Source organism: Microcaecilia unicolor, chromosome 3 (genome assembly GCF_901765095.1).
Source record: "Microcaecilia unicolor chromosome 3, aMicUni1.1, whole genome shotgun sequence".
Taxonomy (NCBI): Eukaryota; Metazoa; Chordata; class Amphibia; order Gymnophiona; family Siphonopidae; genus Microcaecilia; species Microcaecilia unicolor.
Window position 1 is genome coordinate 504,091,672 of NC_044033.1, and position 22,522 is coordinate 504,114,193.

Consider the following 22,522-nt stretch of genomic DNA (forward strand, 5'->3'; position numbering starts at 1 on the left):
CACAGTTCACTTATAAGACTTTCTACATACCAATACAAAAATCTTCCGATGTATAAATAGAGAAAGAGACTCTATATGGTGAGAAGACACCTGATGCAGGCCTGTACGGCCGAAACACAGCTGTGTTGAGTCCTGTTCTACCTATTTTTGTATCACTTTTTATGGTTAATAAATATTTTTACGTTTTTACATTAGAAGTGTCGTCTTTATTATATATTTTTCTATATATATTTTTTTATTATTTTCTTCTTTTTTTCATTTTTGTTGGTCATTTTCGCTGTTTTGCTCATAACCACTTTGTAACCACAGAAAGGCGATATATCAAATCCCATCCTCTTTCCCTTTCTCAGATTTCACTAACAGTTTGGTTTGTGTTTATCTGAGTATCTGGCCCTTGAACTGTGTTCCCAACTGAAATCCTCTAATAATGGAATCTCCTAGCGGTAGCAGTTTTCTGTTTGGAGTTCATCTGACATTGCCTGAGAGATTTCGGGTGCTCTGGGTGTCGCTGTTTCTTCACTGTCATCACTTCAGATTCTATTCTTGGAGCAGCGTCATTTCCCAAAGCAGAAAAGGCATTTTGCAGGGTATCCTTTGGGGAGTGGGGGTGTCTGTGTTACAGGTTGCACTCTACCAGAGCCCACAGTAATCCTTTAGTTCCTGGGTTGTTTGTGGAGTGGGGGTGAATTGTTTTCATGTGGAATCCTGGGGAGGCCCCTTTTTTATTGCAGCTAATTTTTAAGGTTTCAACAGTTTTTATTAATGAAGCACAAAAATGGTGTTTACATAATGTAAGTATCACTACAATCAATCAACACACATTAAGTACGGTAATTGTGCGATATTACTCATCTCCATTAATCTTTTAACTTTATCCCCCCCCCCCCCCCCCCCTTTTATGTACTAATAGCTAACATTTATTCAACAGGATCTATTAACAGCAATTTTTCAACAACCCTTTTCCCCCCATCTCTTCCCTTCTACCAATTGACATCATATGTTCATTAACCCCCGAAATATAACCACTTTCAGGTGTCAGCTTTACATTCACAATCGAAAGCATTGAATTAAAATCAAACAAAAATGTGTGAACTTACTCCCCTCCGCGAGAGAGCCGGGGGCCTGTGTTCTGATGGCCCTCCTACCCCTCCCCGGAAGATGTCCGTAACAGACTGGAAAAGGGCTAATATAACTCCAAATGGACTTCCCCATTGCAGCTAATTTTTATCTTAGTTGAGTCGACTTTTTTTTCCCCCCACAGCAGAGATTTGGAGACAGATTTTATTTATTTATTTATTTGTAACACTTGTACCCCACATTTTCTCACCTATTTGCAGGCTCAGTGTGGCTTACATAGTACCGTAGAGGCAATCACCAATATCGGTTATAACAAGTACAAAGTGAAGTTGTGGTAGAGTAAAGTTCGTGTATGACAGACAGATTTAGGAATCATAAGGAGGAAGAGGTAATTTATGTCCAATCGAGTTTTGGTTTTGTTGTGTTGCAGAGTTGAGGCATTTAAGTTGGGTTGTTCAGGTATGCCTTTTTGAACAGGTAAGTTTGTAGTAGTTTCCGGAAGTTTATGTGGTCATATGTTGTTTTCACGGCATTTGGTGGTGCGTTCCATAATTGTGTGCTTATATAGGAGATGCCGGATGCATAGGTTGATTTGTATTTGAGTCCTTTGCAACTTGGGTGGTGGAGATTTAGGTATGTGCATGTTGATCTTGTTGTATTTCTGACTGGGAGGTCTGTGAGGTCTGACATGTATCCCAGGGCTTCAGCATTGATGATTTTGTGAACGAGGGCGCAGATTTTGAAAGCAGTACGTTCTTTGATTGGGAGCCAGTGTAGTTTTTCTCGTAGAAGTTTTGCACTTTCGAATCTTGTTTTTCCCATATATGAGTCTGGCTGCTGTGTGTGTCGTGCTGATGTAGCAAGCTCTAAAAGGCTCTAAATGGTTTCCCTGCAGGTGCTGTACTGAATAATAGTCATTTTGATTATCAGGCTTGACACAGAGCAGTAGTATTCTGAAAACAAAAACTAGATTGATTTATACTTAATTGAAGACAGTTGGCTGTGTTATGCAGATGATAAGAAAATCCAGGCCTGGGGTTGCTGGATTAAAGGGTTTGGGAAGGATTTTTAAGTCTAGGGCCTTTTGACCATTTCTGGAAGCCAATTCGTATCTTTTATCTTTCTCAAACAGGGAAAAGATTTTCTAAAGCTAGCTATCTAAATACTTTCAGTGGGTTACTAACAGATTGCAGAATAGGAAGCCAAAAGACAAGTTTGAAGCCCTGTTCTTTCTTTTGAGAAAGCAAAGCAAACTTAGAAATGTGAATATATGTTTGTTTTAAGTTATGTCCAGCAAAATCATAATAGGTAGAGGGGGTCTTTACTAAGGTACGCTAGCATTTTAAGCGCGCGCTAAAAATAGGCGCATGCTAAATGCTAGAGACACCCATAGGAATATATAGGTGTCTCTAGCATTTAGCTTGCGCTGAAAACGCTAGCGCGCTTTAGTAAAAGATCCCCAGAGAAAGCAGAAAATTAACAGCAAAACTACAGCCAAAAGATGAAATATAGAAAAAGTAGTCAGGAATAACTAAGCAGTATGGAGATCCGGTGCCTGCAGACTAACACAGTTAAAGGTTGTCGTCATTTATCAGTTAGTGAAAATAAATGTTCTCCTCAGGAACCTTTGAATGGACTTTCTGCCTGGCTGATTTTACTGCCTACCTGGCTAACTTATGTATTTTTATTTTATTTATTAGGATTTATTTATTGCCTTGTCTAAGTGCTTTGAAAATATGCCTCAATGTCAATAAATGTTTTTATTGTATATCAACATGTTTATTCACGCCTTCAAGTAAATGAAGCAAATTGGTGAGACAAGACTTCCCTGGGCTGAATCCATGGTGACTCGAAAGAGCCATGTTTTTGTTTTATTCTTTATAATAGTTCCCACTATTTTGCCCAGTACTGACATTGGGCTTAATCGGCATTACATTGGCCATTTTCCAGTCTTCAGGTACTACGGACGATTTTAAAGACAGGTTACAGATCACTAACAGCAGATCAGCAATTTCATGTTTGAGTTCTTTCAGCACCGTAGGGTGCATGCCAACTGGTCCAGGTGATTTACTACTCCTTTAATTTGTCGATTTGGCTCAGTACATCTTCCAGGTTCTCAAGATTTTCAGTTCCTCCTCATCACCCTTGAAAACCATTTCTGGTACAGGTAGGTCTCTTACATCTTCTGTAAAGACCACTATGCCCTTGTCCTCCCTGAGTGCCTCTTTTCCTCCATGATCTAATGGTCCCACGGATTCCCTCACAGATTTTCTGCTTCTCATGTATATGAAAAGTTGTTACTGTGAGAGCCTCTGTGGCAAGTTTCTGTTCATGTTCTCTTTTAGCCACCTTTATCAGTGCTTTGCATCTAACTTGTCAGTACTTATGTTGCTTCTTATTTTCTTCATTTGGGTCCTTTTTCCATTCTTTGAAGGATGTTCTTTTGGGTCTAATAGCCTCTTTCATTTCACCTTTTAACCATGGCTGGCTGTCGTTTCCTCTTCTTTTCACCTTTGTAAATGGAATGCATTTGTTCTGGGCTTTCAATATGTTATTTTTAAAGTCCTAACCTTTGCAGCCGCTCCTTTTAGCTTCTTTTTAACCATTTTCCTCATTTTATCATAGTCGTCCTTTTGACAAATGCTGCTACAGTAGATTTCCTTTGTAACTTCACGCTAGGTAATGGCTTAAATTTGATCATGTTATGATCATTATTTCCCAGTGGACTCAACACCATTATCTCTGTATCCAAAATAGCTCCTCCTCTTTTCGGTTCCTGGACCAGTTGCTCTAAGAAGCAGTCATTTATTATGTCTAGGAATTTTACCTCCCTAGTGCTCCCTGATGTAGCATTTGTCCTGTCAATATTGGGGTAATTGAAATCAGAGTGGTTAGAACATTCAAACCATCCTTAGGTCCACCTCTTCTAAAAAAAATTATTTTAAGGCACTATGGAACTCATTTTCGAAAGAGAAAAACATTGAAAAAGTGGCATAAAGCAGCATTTGGATGTTTTGCTTGCCTAAATGTTCAAATCGCTATTTGCGAAAGCTATTTTGCAGATGTTTATCTATTCATTTCGTCTGTGGTGCGTCCAGATCACAAGGGGGTATGTCAGGGGCAGGATTAGAAAACGATTCCACAATATCACTGTCTCTGGTAACATTCAATAGCTAGTACAAGAACCAGGACTAAAGACCACCCATTTATAAAAAAATGTGTTTGTCACAGCTCCCACAAGGATTAGGGCATTCCTAACACTTGGACGTTTTTCTGCCATAATTGAACAAAACCAAAATGTCCAGGACTGAAACTAAGACTTTTTAATCTAGACCTGTTTTAATAATGACTAAGTCACAAAATGTGCCCTAAATGACCAGATGACCACTGGAGGAATAAAGGTATGACCTCCCCTTACTCTCCCAGTGGTCACTGGCCACCTTCACCTCCCAAAGATGTGAAAGAAGCAGTACATACCAGCCTCTATGACAGCTTCAGATGTTATGGCCAGTCCTATTAGGGCAGTGAGCAGGCCCCTGGAGTAGCCTAGTGGTTGGTGCAGTGTACTGTGGGGAAAGGGACCCAGGCCCATAATCTACTTTGTGTCAGCCCCCCACAACCCATCAAAAACCTACTGTACCCACATATAGGTGACACCTGGAGCCATAAGGGCTATTGTAGTGATGTATAGTTGGGTACAGTAGTCTTGTTTTGGAGGGTTCCCCATACAATATAAGGAGGTAATGGTGGGATGTGTACCTGGGAGCTTTTATGTGAAGTTCGCTTCAGTGCCCTGTATGGTGTCCCACTGCTCTGCTGGGATGTGTGTGTACCAGTCTACTAAGAATGCTGGCTCGTACATCCCAATGGCTTGATCTTGCGTATGTTTCACTTGGACATTTTTTTTTTTTTTTCGAAAATGGACCAAAAAGATAAACAGCACAAAAGCAGTTATGAAGTGGATATTTTGGGTGAAAAAAAAGGTAAACGTTTTGCTGTTTCAAAAATTGCTATATTCGCTTTCTCTGCACATATGCAACAGATTGCTAAAACCTGTCGTTTCTTTCTTTATAATATCACCAAAATTTGTCTCTTTCTTTCTGAGTACACTACCAAAACCCTTATCCACACTCTTATCACCTCTCACTTAGACTACTGCAACCTGCTTCTCACTGATCTCCCACTAAGCCATCTCTCTCCCCTTCATCTGTTCAAAATTCTGCTGCGTGACTTATATTCCGCCAGTCTCGCTATGCTAATATTAGCCCTCTCCTTTGACCGTCTTCAAATCTAGGCTAAAAGTCCACCTTTTTGATGCTGCTTTTAACTGCTAACCCTTACTCACTTGTTCAGTACCCATGTTTTATCATTCCCACCTTAGTAATTCCCTTATCCCTTATTTGTCCTGTTTGTCTGTCCTAATTAGATTGTAAATTCTGTCGAGCAGGGACTGTCTCTTCATGTCCTGTGTACAACCTGCGTACGTCTAGTAGCACTACAGAAATGATAAGAAAAGGTTTATGCAATGGAGTGGCATTTTTGAAACTGGATGACATGTTGTATCCAGGTGTGATGTAATTAGACGATGCTAGGGAAGAAATCTCGGAGTCCTTTTTGACTCCTCTTTCCTTTCTGGCCTGGCCTGAGGGAGGATAAACCTGGATCTTTGCTGACATTGGTTATGAAAAGAGGATCCCTGGAAACCAGAGAGAGAAAGAGGGATAGAAATGGGGGTTAGAGAAAAACTGAGCCATGGAGACTGGAGAGCAAATGACAGTGTTGTGAGGCAGTATCTTTTTACTTATAACCCCTAACTCTCGGTAACTTAACCTGGTTTTCATGAATGTATTGAGTCTTAATAGCAGCACTGTGAGAGTCTCTCAACAGTGAAAAACCTTGAAACAAATACTACATTTATTTGGTGACAGGGCTTCTTTTTTTTTTTTTCAGTTAGCATCCTATATAATAATTCTCACCTCCAACATTCTGCGCTTGGGACCGTGGCTCCCTGGAGGCGGTGGTCTGCTAGGCAGACATGCACTACGTCACTGACGTCAGGACAGCTGATTCCAAGGCAAGGGGAGGAGTAGGGAAACGCGCAGCGTGTTTCCCTACTCCCCCTGCCTCGGAATCATCTGTCACCCCCCGCGCTATGGCCCCCTCGACCCCCCCCCCCGGCCCGCCGAAAACTGCCCCCTGCCGCCGTTGTGGACTACCTGTGCTGACGGTTGACCCAAACCTCCCGACAGCTGAAGTGCTGTTGTGCCCTTTGCGTTGTTCATCTTCTCTGCAAGTTTCTCTGCGTACGTCTGACGTCAGACGCAAGCAGAGGAACTTCCAGAGAAGATGAACAACGCGAAGGGCACAACAGCACTTCGGCTGTTGGGGGTTTGGGTCCCCTGTCAGCACAGGTAGTCCACAACGGCGGCGGGGGCAGTTTTCGTCGGCACGGAGGGGGGGTCGAGGGGGCCGTAGGGCGGGGGGGGGGGGAGAAATTGCCTGCTTAGGGCCCGTTTCCTTGCCTTCAGAAACGGGCCTTTTTCACTAGTTTTAAATAAACTCCAATTTTCAGATGAGAGAATTTTAACAACCAGTTTGAATGTATAATGAGCGCTGAGATTGAATTTTAATTAAAAAAGAACATAGGATGCACAAAATTAATCCACTTTGTATTCTAGTATGGTATACTTGGTGTTCTTTGTGCTTAGTAATTAAAAGAATATTAATCCTGGTAGGGAGAATGGCATTACTGGATGTGAGTGTTAAACCACATTGGATCTCTCATTCAAACAAGTAGTTTTTTTAAATTAAAAAGTTCCGGGCCTTCAGGCTGTGAATGGTAAACATTAAAATTCATTTAATAAATGTTGAGTTCTTGACATTTTTTCAGTGTACACAGTCTCGGAGCCATTGGTAAATATTGCATTTTATTCTCGGAGTAGAACATTGCTGTTGTGTATTACTAAAAGAGAGGTCATTCTTATTGCTAGGTGTTTTAGATGAATTCCCCAAAAAGGTACGTTTTAATATATTTCTACAAAATGGACTATTTGTCATAATATGGCAGATAGGACCATTTATTTTACCCAGTTTATTTATTTTATTTTTGTTACAAAGATATAGTAGAATTGGAAAAGGTACAGCGAAGGGCGACGAAAATGATAGTGGGGATGGGACGACTTTCTTATGAAGAGAGGCTGAGAAGGCTAGGGCTTTTCAGCTTGGAGAAGAGACGGCTGAGGGGAGATATGATAGAAGTGTATAAAATAATGAGTGGAATGGATCGGGTGGATGTGAAGCGACTGTTCACGCTATCCAAAATACTAGGACTAGAGGGCATGAGTTGAAGCTACAGTGTGGTAAATTTAAAACGAATCGGAGAAAATTTTTCTTCACCCAATGTGTAATTAGACTCTGGAATTCGTTGCCGGAGAACGTGGTACGGGCGGTTAACTTGACGGAGTTTAAAAAGGGGTTAGATAGATTCCTAAAGGACAAGTCCATAGACCGCTATTAAATGGACTTGGAAAAATTCCGCATTTTTAGGTATAACTTGTCTGGAATGTTTTTACGTTTGGGGAGCGTGCCAGGTGCCCTTGACCTGGATTGGCCACTGTCGGTGACAGGATGCTGGGCTAGATGGACCTTTGGTCTTTCCCAGTATGGCACTACTTATGTACTTATGTACTTATGTACCCTGCGCTTTCCCACTCATGGCAGGCTCAATGCGGCTCACATGGGGCAATGGAGGGTTAAGTTACTTGCCCAGAGTCACAAGGAGCTGCCTGCGCCTGAAGTGGGAATCGAACTCAGTTCCTCAGTTCCCCAGGACCAAAGTCCACCACCCTAACCACTAGGCCACTCCTCCACTGTTGCTACTATTTGAGATTCTACATGGAATGTTGCTATTCCACTAGCAACATTCCATGTAGAAGTCGGCCCTTGCAGATCACCAATGTTGCCGCGCAAGCTTCTGGTTCTGTGAGTCTGACGTCCTGGTACTGCACGTACGTGCAGGACGTTAGACTCACAGAAACAGAAGCCTGCGCAGCCTTCTTCATGGAATGTTGCTAGTGGAATAGCAACATTCCATGTAGGATCTCCAATAGTAGCAACATTCCATGTAGAATCTCCAGTGGTATCTATTTTATTTTTGTTACATTTGTACCCCGCGCTTTCCCACTCATGGCAGGCTCAATGCGGCTTACATGGGGCAATGGAGGGTTAAGTGACTTGCCCAGAGTCACAAGGAGCTCCCTGTGCCTGAAGTGGGAATTGAAATAGAGAGTGGAGGGAGAGGAGAAGTGGGTTTGGGTGGAAAGACAATGAGTTCGGTCTTGGCCATGTTCAGTTTCAGGTGGCGGTTGGACATCCTGGCAGCAATGTTGGATAAGCAGGCTGATACTTTGGCCTGGGTTTCCGCAGTGATGTCAGGTGTGGAGAGATAAAGCTGGGTGTCGTCAGCATAAAGATGATATTGGAAACCATGAGATGAGATCAGCGAGCCCAGGGAAGAGGTGTAGATTGAGAAATGAAGGGGTCCAAGGACAGATCCCTGAGGAACACCAACAGAGAGCGGGATGGGGGTAGAGGAAGATCCATGAGAATGTACTCTGAAGGTATGGTGGGAGAGATAAGAGGAGAACCAGGAGAGGACAGAGCCCTGGAATCCAAATGAGGATAGTGTGGCAAGGAGTAGATTATGATTGACAGTGTCAAAAGCGGCGGCTTCCCCTCAGTATTCTCTCTATCTCAGCAGGTGGATGGACATAACCTGTGCAGCTGGCTGTGTGGTGCTTGCTCCTGGCCTGTCCTTTAGGTGCAGTTGAGCTGGGGGCGTAGACTGGTGGTAGCCTGTTTGGTTGGGGTACACCTGATGGTGCCAGGTCTCTCATTTTCCCCCTCATTGCAGCTTTATCTTCCTTTTAACATTGTGCTGGCTTAAAAGAATAGAAGGATAAAATTTCCTCCCTCATTAAAAAAAAAATAGTGAAAAGGGAATGAGCAGTGCTGCTATGAACAGGTAATTCTGATATAATTCTGCAAAATTGTATTTAGCACCAGTTCTTCTGCAGCTCTGCCTCTGCCAACCACTATCTTGTGAGAGGCTTGTGCGCTCTCTGCCCTTTTATTTCTTAATGGCAGCCCCAGCTGAAAAGGTGGAACTGTGTTTCCCGGTGTGGGTGCCGATGAGTAGTAGCAGTTCTATGTGCAGTATGCAATCGGGATCCTTCTAACAGTCCCCGTCAACCAATTTAGCTGTGAAGGCTGCTCTGAGTTGGGCGGAAGGGCCACAGGGGAAAGCTGTGGTGGGCTCCACGGTGCCTCACTCGGATCACACATCTGGTGGCCATATTTGAAGCACCAGTTCCTCAGGGGGATCCATTGCCGGGGCCTTCTCAGCCAGAGTTCTTTCTCGTGGGTAGCTTGAGTTGGCTGGACTTGCAAACTGGTGGAGTTTTGGAGCAGAATTCCCTGGAAACACCATTTTCTCCCGAGTTCATGCTGTTAATGCATCAGGCCTTTTTAATGAAGAGTCCTCCATCCTCACAGCTCTTCTTCTCACAGTGTGTTTATCTGATTGCCATCTGACGTGGGCCCATTTAGAGGTTAAGAGGGACCACAGATCTAATGCCCTTCTTTCTGGGGCCTCGTATCGTTCACTGTCTGACTCCTTGAAGTTGGATTCTTTGGTCACTGCTATGATGAAGAAGACTACTCTCCCAGTTGAGTATGGAGTGGCTGTTAAGGATATCCAGGATCGAAAGTGGGAATCCTTTCTTAAGCTCACCTTTGGGGTGGCAGCATTGTGGCTCCTATGCTGCCTGCACTTGCTTGAATTGAGTTCAAAAAGTGACTACTGCTGAGGACATGACTTGGTACAGTGCCTATCTGGCAGACTTGTATGATCTGCTTCGGGCCTCCACTAAGGAAATGCCCTTAACAGTCACAGCAAGGTGTTGGGCTTTGGTTCTGGCACTGGGTGGTGGATGCAGCCTCAAAGTCCAGGCTTGTGCACCTCCGTAGAAGGACTGGGAAGACACAGAAGGAAGTTGAGGAAGAGGGATGTAGGCCTTTGAGACTTAATGGTAAACTGTTTCAGTATTGTCTGTCAAAGAAAGGTGATTAACACCCTGCAGACAGATCAGTAGCCCCAGAACATGAAGGAGAATATTGAACAGTATTGGGGACACCGGAGAACCTTAAAGAACTCTGTAAGTCTTAATGTAGTCTTCAGATCCCACATGAGACACCTTGATCTTCCGATTAGAGAAGCCTTAAACCAGTCCAAAACCCAACCGTTTGCTCCAAAAATGTTCAACTTACTTAATAGACTGTGAGGCATATTTTCAAAGCACTTTGGGAGGCTAAGTTCGTTTCTATGGAACTTTGGGAGGCTAAGTGCTTTGAAAATGAGCCCCCCCGTGAGTACCTGATTGAAAGCAACAGAAAAATTCAGTTCAAGGATCAAATCTTTTCAATCCTAGTGTTGCTAGTGTTAAACAAGATTGTTTCACAGGTGGCAATGCTTGGGTTACTAATTAAGTACAAATCAGTTCGGGAGAAGTCTGCTTTGTCTTTAATTTATACTTTTTCTTTAGCAAAACAATATTAATACAGTCCAGTGTAGAAAAATAGCAAAAAGTCTCCCATGTGTGCAAACATTGTAAATAATTCTTAGAAAAAAAAAATCATCTTCGGAGATTGTTGAAGAAACCTTTTAAAAAGGAACCATATGCAAACAGAAGCACTAGAACTCTAATCCCAGATATCGGAAGAAATAATGCAATATTTATTGGAAAGGATATACATTTGCTCCCTAATGTACATCTTACAAAGCCTTTAAATGATTAGAAATGTTTATCTTGAGATTTGCTCTGAGTTAGCAGCTGCTTCACTGTGCTGGTAATCTGGACAGTGTGCTGCATGATTTAACTCTGAATCTGGTGCTGATACTCCAGATTAAATTCTTAGGATCCATTTATTTATTTTTCAATTGTTTTGTTACAGGAAAGTTTTTGCCACTAAAGACCATGCTGGGGCCAAAATATGATGACCAGGTGCCCGAGGAGAATCGTTTCCATCCCAGCATGCTTTCAAACTATTTGAAAAGCCTAAAGGTAAGAGAAAACCAGTTGTGCATACCTTAAGTAAATATGTTTAGAGGTCCTTTTACTAAGGTGGGCTAATTGTTAGCATGCGCTAATGCCATGAAGCCCATAGGAATATAATGGGCTGGATGGCTAGCACGCATTAAATCCGTTATTGCACCTTAGTAAAAGGACACCTTATTTCTTTGGCAAAATGTCAACATTTTATGGTAATCCATCCTTCTAAATCTATCATTCCTTCAGAATTGGCTATAGTTGCTGTATTTTTCCCCTTTGCTCTGGATTTACCACATAGAGAGCTGTTAAAGTTGAGATTTTAAAGGCCTCTGTTCTTTTATTTTGTTAATTTTTTCAGTCTACTCTCTATTATTATTATTATTAGCATTTGTATCCCACATTTTCCCATCAATTCGCAGGCTCAATGTGGCTTACATTTGCCGTAATGGCGATTGCCATTTCCGGGTCACAGAATACAAAAGTCGCTGCATTAAGGTGCATGCATACGTGGTAGAGAGGAATACATTGTGGTAGTGCATATTAATTTCTTTGTGATAAATAGGAATGTAACATACATTAGGTCATCGACTGTAGAGAAGTTATTCAACGTAAGGGTTAAAGTGACACTATATTCAGCATAAGGGTTAGGGTTAAAGTGAAAGAGGTCAGTCAAGTGATAAGAGTTCGGTTTTTCTAGTTCATGTGTAGTCTTTATTATTATGTAATGAGGGTGAATATTATTGGTATGCCTTCTTGAATAGATCAGTTTTCAGTAGCCTTCAGAAGATAGTTAAATCTTGCGTTGTTTTAATGGCCTTCGGTAGTGCGTTCCATAGGCGTGCAGATGTAGGAGAAACTAGTGGTGTATATGTGCAAATACATGTTGTTATAATGGAACAAAGTGTCTGAAGCACGGCTGATGCCGTAATTTCTTGTGCTGTTGCAATAAGTTTATGCATGCAACAAATACCCTTTTGGTGGACTGGGTTGTAGTAATGCAAGTACTGTAGCTGGAAATAAATGTAGCAGGTATTTTTAAGTTCTTTAATGGTGAAGTGTGAATGCTCTTCCTTTTCCTTTGAGTTTTTGAATGGGTACATAATTTTAGGACTTCTGAATCTTGCCCCATTGTCCTAGGTCCTTTTACTTCTGCAAGGCTCACTGTAGTTAGTTACTCTAGTCTTTGCATCTTTTGGAATCTGTTACTGTTACAATTATGAACCCTATATGAGGAAAAAGCTTGAGGGATTCTCACTGCGGCTCCTTTTGACCCTGGACAAGTCGCTTAGCTCTCATAAGAACTTAAGAATAACCATGTTGGGTCAAACCAGTGGTTCATCTAGCCCAGTATCCTGCTTCCAACAGTGGCCAATCCAGGTCACAAGTACCTGGCAGAAACCTATTTCCCCAGTTACAAAACTTAGATTGTAAGTCCACCAGGGGCACAGAAAGTACCAGTAGATAATATGTAAAACTGTTTTTCTTGTACCAGAGAAAGCTGGTATATCAAATGCATTACCCTTTCCCCCATTACCCTTCTATTTTTATTTTAACGCGGCCTGTTTATGTTTTTATAAAAGAGTGATACAATCGCCTTTCATACTTTATATTCTGCATCTTTTTTTTTTTTTTTGAAAATATTTTTATTGTATGAAGACAGAGACAACCAGTTATAAACAAAAACCAACCATCCACAATTTTGTGATAAAACAGAGCGATAGTACATAAATAGTCTTCTCTTCACCAGTCTTGGCTTCATAACTTTTTATTGTTTACACCCCCCTCCGTCCCATCTCCCTACCCCCCTCCCCCAAAGGTTGCTCCTGCCCCATTACATGCAGACCCCTTTAATTACTCATTGCTAAATCTTGCGGTGAGAGTATTTTCAGTGCTGTCCCCCAGATGTCTCTGTATTGGCGGTTCCTCCCTGAGGCAGAAAGTCTGAACGATAAGCTTACCCAGTTGGCCATCTCAACCATACAGTTTTTCCATACATTTAGGTGTGGTGGCTCAGCATCTACCCACGCTTTCAGCACACACTTCTTAAGCAACATTATTGCCAATAACACAAATTTGCAGTGAGCTGCCCCCAATTTTTGTTCTCGAAGTGATTCTCCACACCCCATTAATATAATCGAGTACTTCCACTCTACTGGGCGTTGCAAAACCTCCTCCACTAATCCCAACGCTCCGACCCATAACGTGTATATTCTGCATCTTAACAGTATAATAGATTAAATCAACTGAGAGTGCTCACTGTTCCTCTATAGTTTTGTTTAGGGGAATGGTCTCCAAATGGGTTTGCTTTATGCGGATGATGATAGGAATGAACTTCACTCAAAAGCCTAAGAGCATTTGTTGCAGTGCCATGTTTAGTCATCATGGAATGTAGCATTTATCGTGATTTGGAGCATAAATTGACACGTCCACTATGAAGAGCAAAAGCAGAGAAAAGTGACACCTGTCTTCCCTACTTCCTTTAGCAATAGTGAAATTTGTGAGCCAGGTTCTACTGTACACCTTTCCTTCAAGGACCAGTGAATTTGCAGATATCGTTTTAGCTGTGATTCCAGGAGTGTACACAAGAGGTCCAGCTAACCCCACAAATGTTTGTCTTTACTAGTAAAGTAGCCAGAAAGATACTTCTGTTCGAGGAGTCAAACATATTGTCAGCATGAGAAGGTGTAACTAGAATCTAGTTTCAAAATAATGAAGTCATTTTTCAAGTGGTATATATCAGGTTTGTTCTGTAGGAGCATAGGACCAGTGAGGCAAAAAAAAATGTATAAGTCTGCTTAAAGTAAGGTTTGTAGATGGTGTAAAAAAATTAAAAGAAAAATACTGCTTTAGGATCATGACCAATATAACAACTTACATTAAAAAAAAATCAGATAATTACTTTATGAAAGAACATAAATCATAAACTTAAAGAAAAAAGAAAAAAATGCAGTACATTGCCAACATCAAGGGGAGACAAGAGGTATTCTCTGAGGACAAGGCACATGAAACACTCCTCAATGTCTTATCTAGAAGCCTTGGGAAGCAGCTCAGTGCGCAAGCATTTGCCTTATCGTCCACTATCGCTCTGCGGGACTAGCTTAGTCTTCTGTTTTCCGCAGAGCAGTAAGTACATGTTCACTTCGTTGTCCCACACAACTCGCATCTTAACAGTTGTTGTTCAGCTCCCTAAAATCCTTTTCTAAGGTATTTACTATCCCGTCTTGCCTCCTTATCCACCTAGTAAGGTTGTATGGCATGTTGAAGTTTTCTTTATTTCCCTTAGTCCACTTGGCCCCCTTAGGCACCTGTTCAGGGACGTTTTTCACCATCAAGCTGTGTGATGCTTGCTTCACCTATTTTTCCTGACATGTCCCACAAAAACTCTCTGTGGTTTAAAAAAACAAACGAACAAAAAAAAAAGAAACTTCCGGTGAAATAAAACCATGTCCCTCACAGACACTCCTATCTAGTGCCTGGGGCCCGATCATGATCCCTCCTCTTGTAAACTCTGTGCATAGATGTCAAAGAGAGGTATCAAGGGTTGAGAGAAGCAGTACATAAGTACATAAGTACATAAGTAGTGCCATACTGGGAAAGACCAAAGGTCCATCTAGCCCAGCATCCTGTCACCGACAGTGGCCAATCCAGGTCAAGGGCACCTGGCACGCTCCCCAAACGTAAAAACATTCCAGACAAGTTATACCTAAAAATGCAGAATTTTTCCAAGTCCATTTAATAGCGGTCTATGGACTTGTCCTTTAGGAATCTATCTAACCCCTTTTTAAACTCCGTCAAGCTAACCGCCCGTACCACGTTCTCCGGCAACGAATTCCAGAGTCTAATTACACGTTGGGTGAAGAAAAATTTTCTCCGATTCGTTTTAAATTTACCACACTGTAGCTTCAACTCATGCCCTCTAGTCCTAGTATTTTTGGATTGTTGCTGCTGAGAAGCGGTGCAAAGAAAAGCTACAAAAATGGTATGGGATTTGCGTTACAAAACGTACGAGGAGAGACTTGCTGACCTGAACATATATACCTTGGAGGAAAGGAGAAACAGGGGTGATATGATACAGACGTTCAAATATTTGAAAGGTATTAATCCGCAAACAAACTTGTTCCGGAGACGGGAAGGCGGTAGGACTAGAGGACATGAAGTGAGGTTGAAGGGGGGCAGACTCAAGGAAAATGTCAGGAAGTATTTTTTCATGGAGAGAGTGGTGGATGCTTGGAATGCCCTCCCGCGAGAGGTGGTGGAGAGGAAAACGGTAACTGAATTCAAAAATGCGTGGGATAAACATAAAGGAATCCTGTTCAGAAGGAATGGATCCTCAGAAGCTTAGTGGAGATTGGGTGGCAGCGCTGGTGGATAGGAGGCGGGGTTAGTACTGGGCAGACTTCTGTGGGCTGTGCCCTGAAAATGGTAGTTACAAATCAAGGTCAGCTATACATATAAAGTAGTGCATGTGAGTTTATCTTGTTGGGCAGACTGGATGGACCGTACAGGTCTTTTTTCTGCCGTCACCTACTATATTACTATGTTACTATGTATAGTGGAGGAGTGGCCTAGTGGTTAGGGTGGTGGACTTTGGTCCTGAGGAACTGAGTTCGATTCCCACTTCAGGCACAGGCAGCTCCTTGTGACTCTGGGCAAGTCACTCAACCCTCCATTGCCCCATGAGTGGGAAAGCGCAGGGTACAAATGTAACAAAAATAAAATAGATACTATTGGAGATTCTACATGGAATGTTGCTACTATTGGAGATTCTACATGGAATGTTGCTACTATTGGAGATTCTACATGGAATGTTGCTATTCCACTAGCAACATTCCATGTAGAAGGCTGCACAGGCTTCTGTTTCTGTGAGTCTGACGTCCTGCACGTATGTGCAGGACGTCAGACTCACAGAAGCAGAAGCCTGCGCGGCCACATTGGTGATCTGCAAGGGCCGACTTCTTGTGACTCTGGGCAAGTCACTTAACCCTCCATTGCCCCATGTAAGCCGCATTGAGCCTGCCATGAGTGGAAAGCGTGGGGTACAAATGTAACAAAAATAAAAATAAATAATAAAAATATATTGTCTTTTTCACATACTATTATTCTTCTTGCTGTCAGAAAATTCTCATTTATTAATGCATGCATTTTTAGTGCTAAGCTGGTCGATACATAGACAGCTGCTCATGTATGTTAAACAGGTCATTTTAGAAGGCTTGGATATCATTTACACAAGTAAAAAACCTATTTAGATATGTAAATGGGCATACACATGGAAGTAGTGATTTTAGAAAAGGTGCTACTTAAATGTATCCCCCTAACCCTTAAGACTGTACAGAATGCCTTTGAGGCTGGTCAAAAATGTCTTCTTTGAGGCCTTCCTGGCTGGAGCTACTTGGTAGTAAAATTTTTTTTAAGTTTAGAAAAATTAAAAGTAAAAGCCAGAGCGTGGCAAGTATTGTATTTTCTATTGGCGTCTTTGATCAGGACTCGTAGAGGAAGGTTTGAGCTAGTGGGTCATAGCTGGACAGTACCTACGAATTATGTCCAAGCTCCAGGAAAGGGGCAACTACTGTCACAGTTTTGGTGACAAAAAAACAGAGCTTGGTGGTGGGCTTCATGTTCCGTTTCTTTTTTCTTTTGTTGAGGCAAAATTCTCAGAAGTTGGGCATTTCTAATGAATTGTTGTTGGTGCATCTTTGGGAAGTATAGCTCCCCACATGGTCAGGACCTAGTGAGATGATTTTCTCAGGACTTTCTGCCCCATCCCTGAAGTAGTTGGCAGGAGATTCCATTCTGGCTGCCATTTCTAGACCAGCAAAATAATTTCTATTTCATGAGGCCATCAGTGATATGGTCCTCAACGCTTGCAAGGTGCCTGATGGGAGATTGAGGAATGAAGTCTATCACAAAGCTCTACTCTTTGCCTAGTGCAGAGCTGGAGAGGCTATTTGCCATCCCCAGAGGGGCACCTTGGTTTCAGCAGATACTGAGTGCACGGCATGACCATTCCTGTGGAAGGGGGAGCATTCCTCAGGGACTTCCATGGTAGAAGACTGAAGACCCTTTTTAAGTGGAACACTGAGGAAGCAGGGCTTGCTCTCTGCTTGGCTGTTTGTGGGAGCTATATTGTTTGTGCATTTTTTATTTTTTTTATTTTTGTTACATTTGTACCCCGCACTTTCCCACTCATGGCAGGCTCAATGCGGCTTACATGGGGCAATGGAGGGTTAAGTGACTTGCCCAGAGTCACAAGGAGCTGCCTGTGGCTGAAGTGGGAATCCAACTCAGTTCCCCAGGACCAAAGTCCACCACCCTAACCACTAGGCCACTCCTCCACTGTTGATAGTATTTGAGATTCTACATGGATGTTGCTATTCCACTAGCAACATTCCATGTAGAAGTTGGCCCTTGCAGATCACCAATGTGGCCGCGCAGGCTTCTGCTTCTGTGAGTCTGACGTCCTGCACGTACGTGCAGGACATCAGACTCACAGAAACAGAAGCCTGCGCAGCCTTCTACATGGAATGTTGCTAGTGGAATAGCAACATTCCATGTAGAATCTCCAATAGTAGCAACATTCCATGTAGAATCTCAAAGAGTAGCAACATTCTATGTAGAATCTCCAATAGTAGCAACATTCCATGTAGAATCTCCAATAGTATCTATTTTATTTTTGTTACATTTGTACCCTGCGCTTTCCCACTCATGGCAGGCTCAATGCGGCTTACATGGGGCAATGGAGGGTTAAGTGACTTGCCCAGAGTCACAAGGAGCTGCCTGTGCCTGAAGTGGGAATCGAACTCAGTTCCTCAGTTCCCCAGGACCAAAGTCCACCACCCTAACCACTAGGCCATTGTGTTGACATTATAATGTAACATACTTGTATTGTTGTTTGAATATTTGTACTGTTGCCTATGTCTGACTTACTCTTGCTGTACACTACCTTGAGTGAATTCCTTCAAAAAGGCGGTAAATAACTAATAATAAATAAAGACTGAATTGGGATGAGAACAGAGATCAGCGAATTGAAGGAAAAGGGACAACTGCTAGAATATGTGGTGAAACTGAAACTTACAAAAGATTGTATTTTTACAGATTTAATATATTTCTAATGGCCCCTTCCTTGCCTTCCTGATTGTCATCTCCTACTAGATTAGAATATGGATTTGCTGACTCTGACTTGCTTGATTTCCCCAGAGGTATTTCTGAGGTGGCACACCTGGAAATGCCATTTTGCTGTAATTGACAAGTTTTGTTTTGCTACTCTTGCATAAAATTGTTTTGTGTCGCTGAAGTCTTTTCATTTCATTTAACCCTTATGACAACCTGCATTTTTAAATGTTTCATGACAAAATATGCCTGCATGTATATATTTTTTTAAAATTTTATAAATCAAACATATAAACGGCAAGTGACCGTACTCACTTGCAAATGCGCAGTACAGACTTCCCTCTCTGTCCCGCCCTCGCGTCAAGACGTCATGACAGCAGAGGGCGGAACAGAGAGGGAAACGGAGTCGAATTGACGGCCGCCGCCGCCTGGAAAGGAACATCGCGCGAAACAATCTCCTCCCCCCTCCGCCGCTCCCGCCCCCCTTCGTATCGGGCCCCCTGCACTGACCTGACAGCGCCTCTCACCTCCGTGTGGAAGCGCTGCAGGCAGCAGCAGAGCGATCTGCTGCTGCCTGCAGCGCTTTCACACGAAGGTGAGAGGCGCTGTCAGGTCAGTGCAGGGGGGAGGGAGCGGCGGCGATGAGGGTAGCTGGACATGGGGAGAGGGCAGGGGGAGAGGCCATGGTTGCTGGACTTGGGGTGAGAGCAGGGCACAGAGGAGGGTTGCTGGACATGGGGGGGAGGGGGGAGGCCAAGGGAAAGAGGAGGGTTGCTGGATATGGGGGAGGAGGATCGGTGGACGGGGTGAGGCCAGGGGAGAGAGGAGGGTTGCAATACTCGCCCGTTTTTACGGGCTTAATGGCTAGTATATATATATAGTACTCATTACTACCTAGGAAGAAATTGAAATGTGCGATTATGTGATTCACTCATATCTATACAGTGGAGAAGAGGCTGGGCAATAATTTAATGCATCATAACTAAATACAAAGTAGTAGTTTAGCACAGGGCTTAGACAAATCCCAAATGCCAGGTTTCCATGGCAACTAAAATTTGTCTCTGGTTCCTGAGATTTTTGTGCCTAAGGTTCATTGTAGTTGCCACCAGAGCAGACATTTCCTCCTCTTTGCACCGTGGGCTCTGTGTAAGTCTGAGCCGCACAGTGCAGGAACTCTCACACTGGTCGGTCTTGTGAGACCAGTGTGAGAGTTTCAGCAGCACACTAACACAGAGCTGCGCAGTGCGTGGAGGAGGAAGTTCTTGCCGTCAGCAGCAGTTAATGGCAGGGTAAGGGGTAGTAGACCTGAGGGCAGTGGTAGAGGAGGAGGAGAGAGGCTGATTGTCTTTCTGGGATAGGCGCTAGGGTTGGCAGCTGACTGACTTGCTGGGGTAAAGGCTGGGGAGGTGGCAGCTGACAGACTTGCTGGGGTACAGGCGGGGGGGGGGGGGGGTGGAGGCTGACTGACTTGCTAGGGTACAGGCTTGGGGGGGGTGGCGGCTGACTGACTTACTGGGGTACAGGCTGAGGAGGTGGCAGCTAACTTGCTGGGGTACAGGCGGGGGGTGGTGGCTGACTGACTTCCTAGGGTATAGGCTGGGGGGGTGTCGGCTGACTGACTTGCTGGGGTACAGGCGGGGGGTGGTGGCTGACTGACTTGCTGGGGTACAGGCTGACTGACTTACTGGAATATAGACCAGGGGGGTGGTGGCCGACTGACTTGCTGGGGGTGCAGGCTAGGGATTATGGATGGTGGCTGACTGGCTTGCTGGAGTATAGTCTGGGGAGGGTGGAGAGCAACTGACTGGCTTGATGGGTGCAAGTTGGGGGGATGGAGGGAGACTTGACTGGTTCTTGCTTTGTGGTGAGGGCTAGCTGGAGATGTGGTGAGAGGGGGCCTAACTGGTTTCCTTGGTGGTGAGAGCTGGCTGAATAGTGAGGGCTATTGGGGAGTAAGGTTGGGAGGGGGCCACTTCAAGGGAGGAAGTACACAGTTGTGGAGAAATGGGCTAAAAGTGAGGCTAGGTGATGATAGGGTGGAGAGAGAGAGAAAGTACAAGTCTGGGTGACGATGGTGCTTTGTGTTTCTGCTATACAGAGATGCATTAAGGGCCTGATTAACCTTTTTCCCTTAGACGAGGAATAGAAAAATACCCTTAGTAAATCGGGTCCTAAAGGAGCTGGTGTAGCAGGGGCGTAGCCAGACTTCGGTGGGAGGGGGGTCCAGAGCCCGAGGTGATGGGGCACATTTTAGCCCCCCCCCGGCGCCGCTGACCCCCCCGCTATTGCCGACCCCCCCTTGCCGATCCGCCGCCACTTTTCACGACCTCCCGCCCTCTCGACCCTCCCCCCTCCCGCTGCGAACCCTCCCCTGCCGTCGCCTACCTTCGGTTTTGCTGGCGGGGGACCCCAATCCCTGCCAGCCAACTCTTCATCCTGCAGTCAAAAAAGTCTTTGTTCTGTTGCATGCTGACGTCCTGCACATTGTACGTGCAGGACGTCGGACTCAGAGAACAAAACGAGCTTCGTTCTGTTCTCTGAGTCTGTACGTGCAGGACGTCAGCATGCAACAGAACAAAGACTTTTTTTGACTGCAGGATGACGGCTGGCAGGGATTGGGGTCTCTCGCCAGCAAGTGAAGGTAGGTGGGGGAGGGTTCTGAAGAAAAGGATGCCGCCACTTTTGTAGTCCAATCTAGGCATTCTGCTTCAGTCTCAGCAGACAGTAGAATATCATCTACATAGACAAACAATGACACCGTGTCAGGCAATTGACTCCTGAAATCCTTTAAATCCATCATTAGTTGTTTTGAGAATACCGATGGACTATCAGTAAAGCCTTGAGGCATCCTAGTCCACCTGTATGCCTCATTCTGTACTATAAATGACGTCAAATCCCTAGACTCTGGATGAAGAGGTATTGAAAAGAATGCATTAGACAAGTCAATAACAGTGTTATATGCATATATATTCTGAGTGTGCAAAAGAGTAGCAGGATTTGCACAAATCGGAAATTGATTTCTTGTAATCTCATTTAGCTCTCTTAAATCATGTACTATCCTTACATTGTTTTCCCCTTTCGGGACAGGAAACAATGGGGTATTATACGGGGATACTGAAGGTTCAATAATACCACATTTCAATAATTTACCAATGTGTTCCAGGGTTTTGGATACTAATTTAGGTCGTATGGGGTAAGGGTCTTGCTTCGGCCCCTTTGCCCCTTCTATTAATTCTATCTTATGGGGTTTTGCATTTATGGCTAGTCCATATGGTGAATCACTTGTACTCCAAATATGTTGTGGTAATTCTTCCATAACCCTTACTTTATTTTCATTATTCAACTGTTGAACCATGGTGAGCAAACTTGGTATTTCATTATTTCCAAAATCTAAACACAATCCTAATTGAGACAATAAGTCTCTACCACACAAATTTACTGGGCAATCAGGTGCCACTAAGAAGGGTACCACAGCCTCCCTTGAACCGTGCGGTTGGCATTCCAAGCGCACCAGAGTCGGTTCCGTTAGCCTTTTTTCTTTGTTCTATCCCCGTAAATCCCACTGTTGTTCTATACTGATTTGAAAGCTTAACTCCCTGTGGTTTTGCACACAACACAGAAGTACTCGCCGCTGTATCTCTCAAAAATCTCACAGGAGTTCCATATTTGCCAATTGTCAATGTAATAAAGGGTTCCCTTGTGTCTAATCTGAAAATCATTCCCTCCTCCTGACACTGGTCTGCTTCCAGTCAATAGCATTGGTCTGGAGTATTCTGCCAAGTTGGAAAAGCATTTACAGTACCCTGTCTCTGTACTGCAGCTCCTGGTCCCTGTGATTGCGTCGCTGGCTGCTGTATTGCAGTCTGCGGGGCATTCGCAGGCATCCCTATTACTTGTGGCATTAATCCTTGCTGCGTCTGCATTTGTACTTGGGGCATTCCTGCATTCTGATAACATTCTGAGGCATAGTGACCAAATTGCTGACAAATCATATTGTTCAGATGTTATTAAAGATTTTAAATCATCTCTTTCACCTAGCCCTACACACAGAATTTCTAGGACTGTGACTAATTCAAACCAGATGATCTCTTAACACTGCAGGAATCTCACTTAAAAAAGAGTCAAACAAAGTTAAATTGCAAAGACATTCCACATAGAGAACTAGAAACAGAATAACACATATTTAAAATAAACAGAGATCACCTTATAAGACAAAATCAAACTTATTT

The 22,522-nt window shown here is 43.5% G+C and overlaps 1 protein-coding gene across 2 annotated transcripts in view; it reads left to right on the forward strand.

Annotated features, from left to right (window-relative positions):
* The window catches only part of RNGTT (RNA guanylyltransferase and 5'-phosphatase), a 723,922-nt gene that overhangs the window by 10,255 nt on the left and 691,145 nt on the right, over positions 1–22,522 (forward strand). For both annotated transcript variants that reach the window (XM_030199106.1, XM_030199105.1), the window contains exon 2: positions 11,089–11,198. In XM_030199106.1, the coding sequence (XP_030054966.1) occupies positions 11,089–11,198 (110 nt within the window). The remainder of the gene's footprint in view (positions 1–11,088; positions 11,199–22,522) is intronic.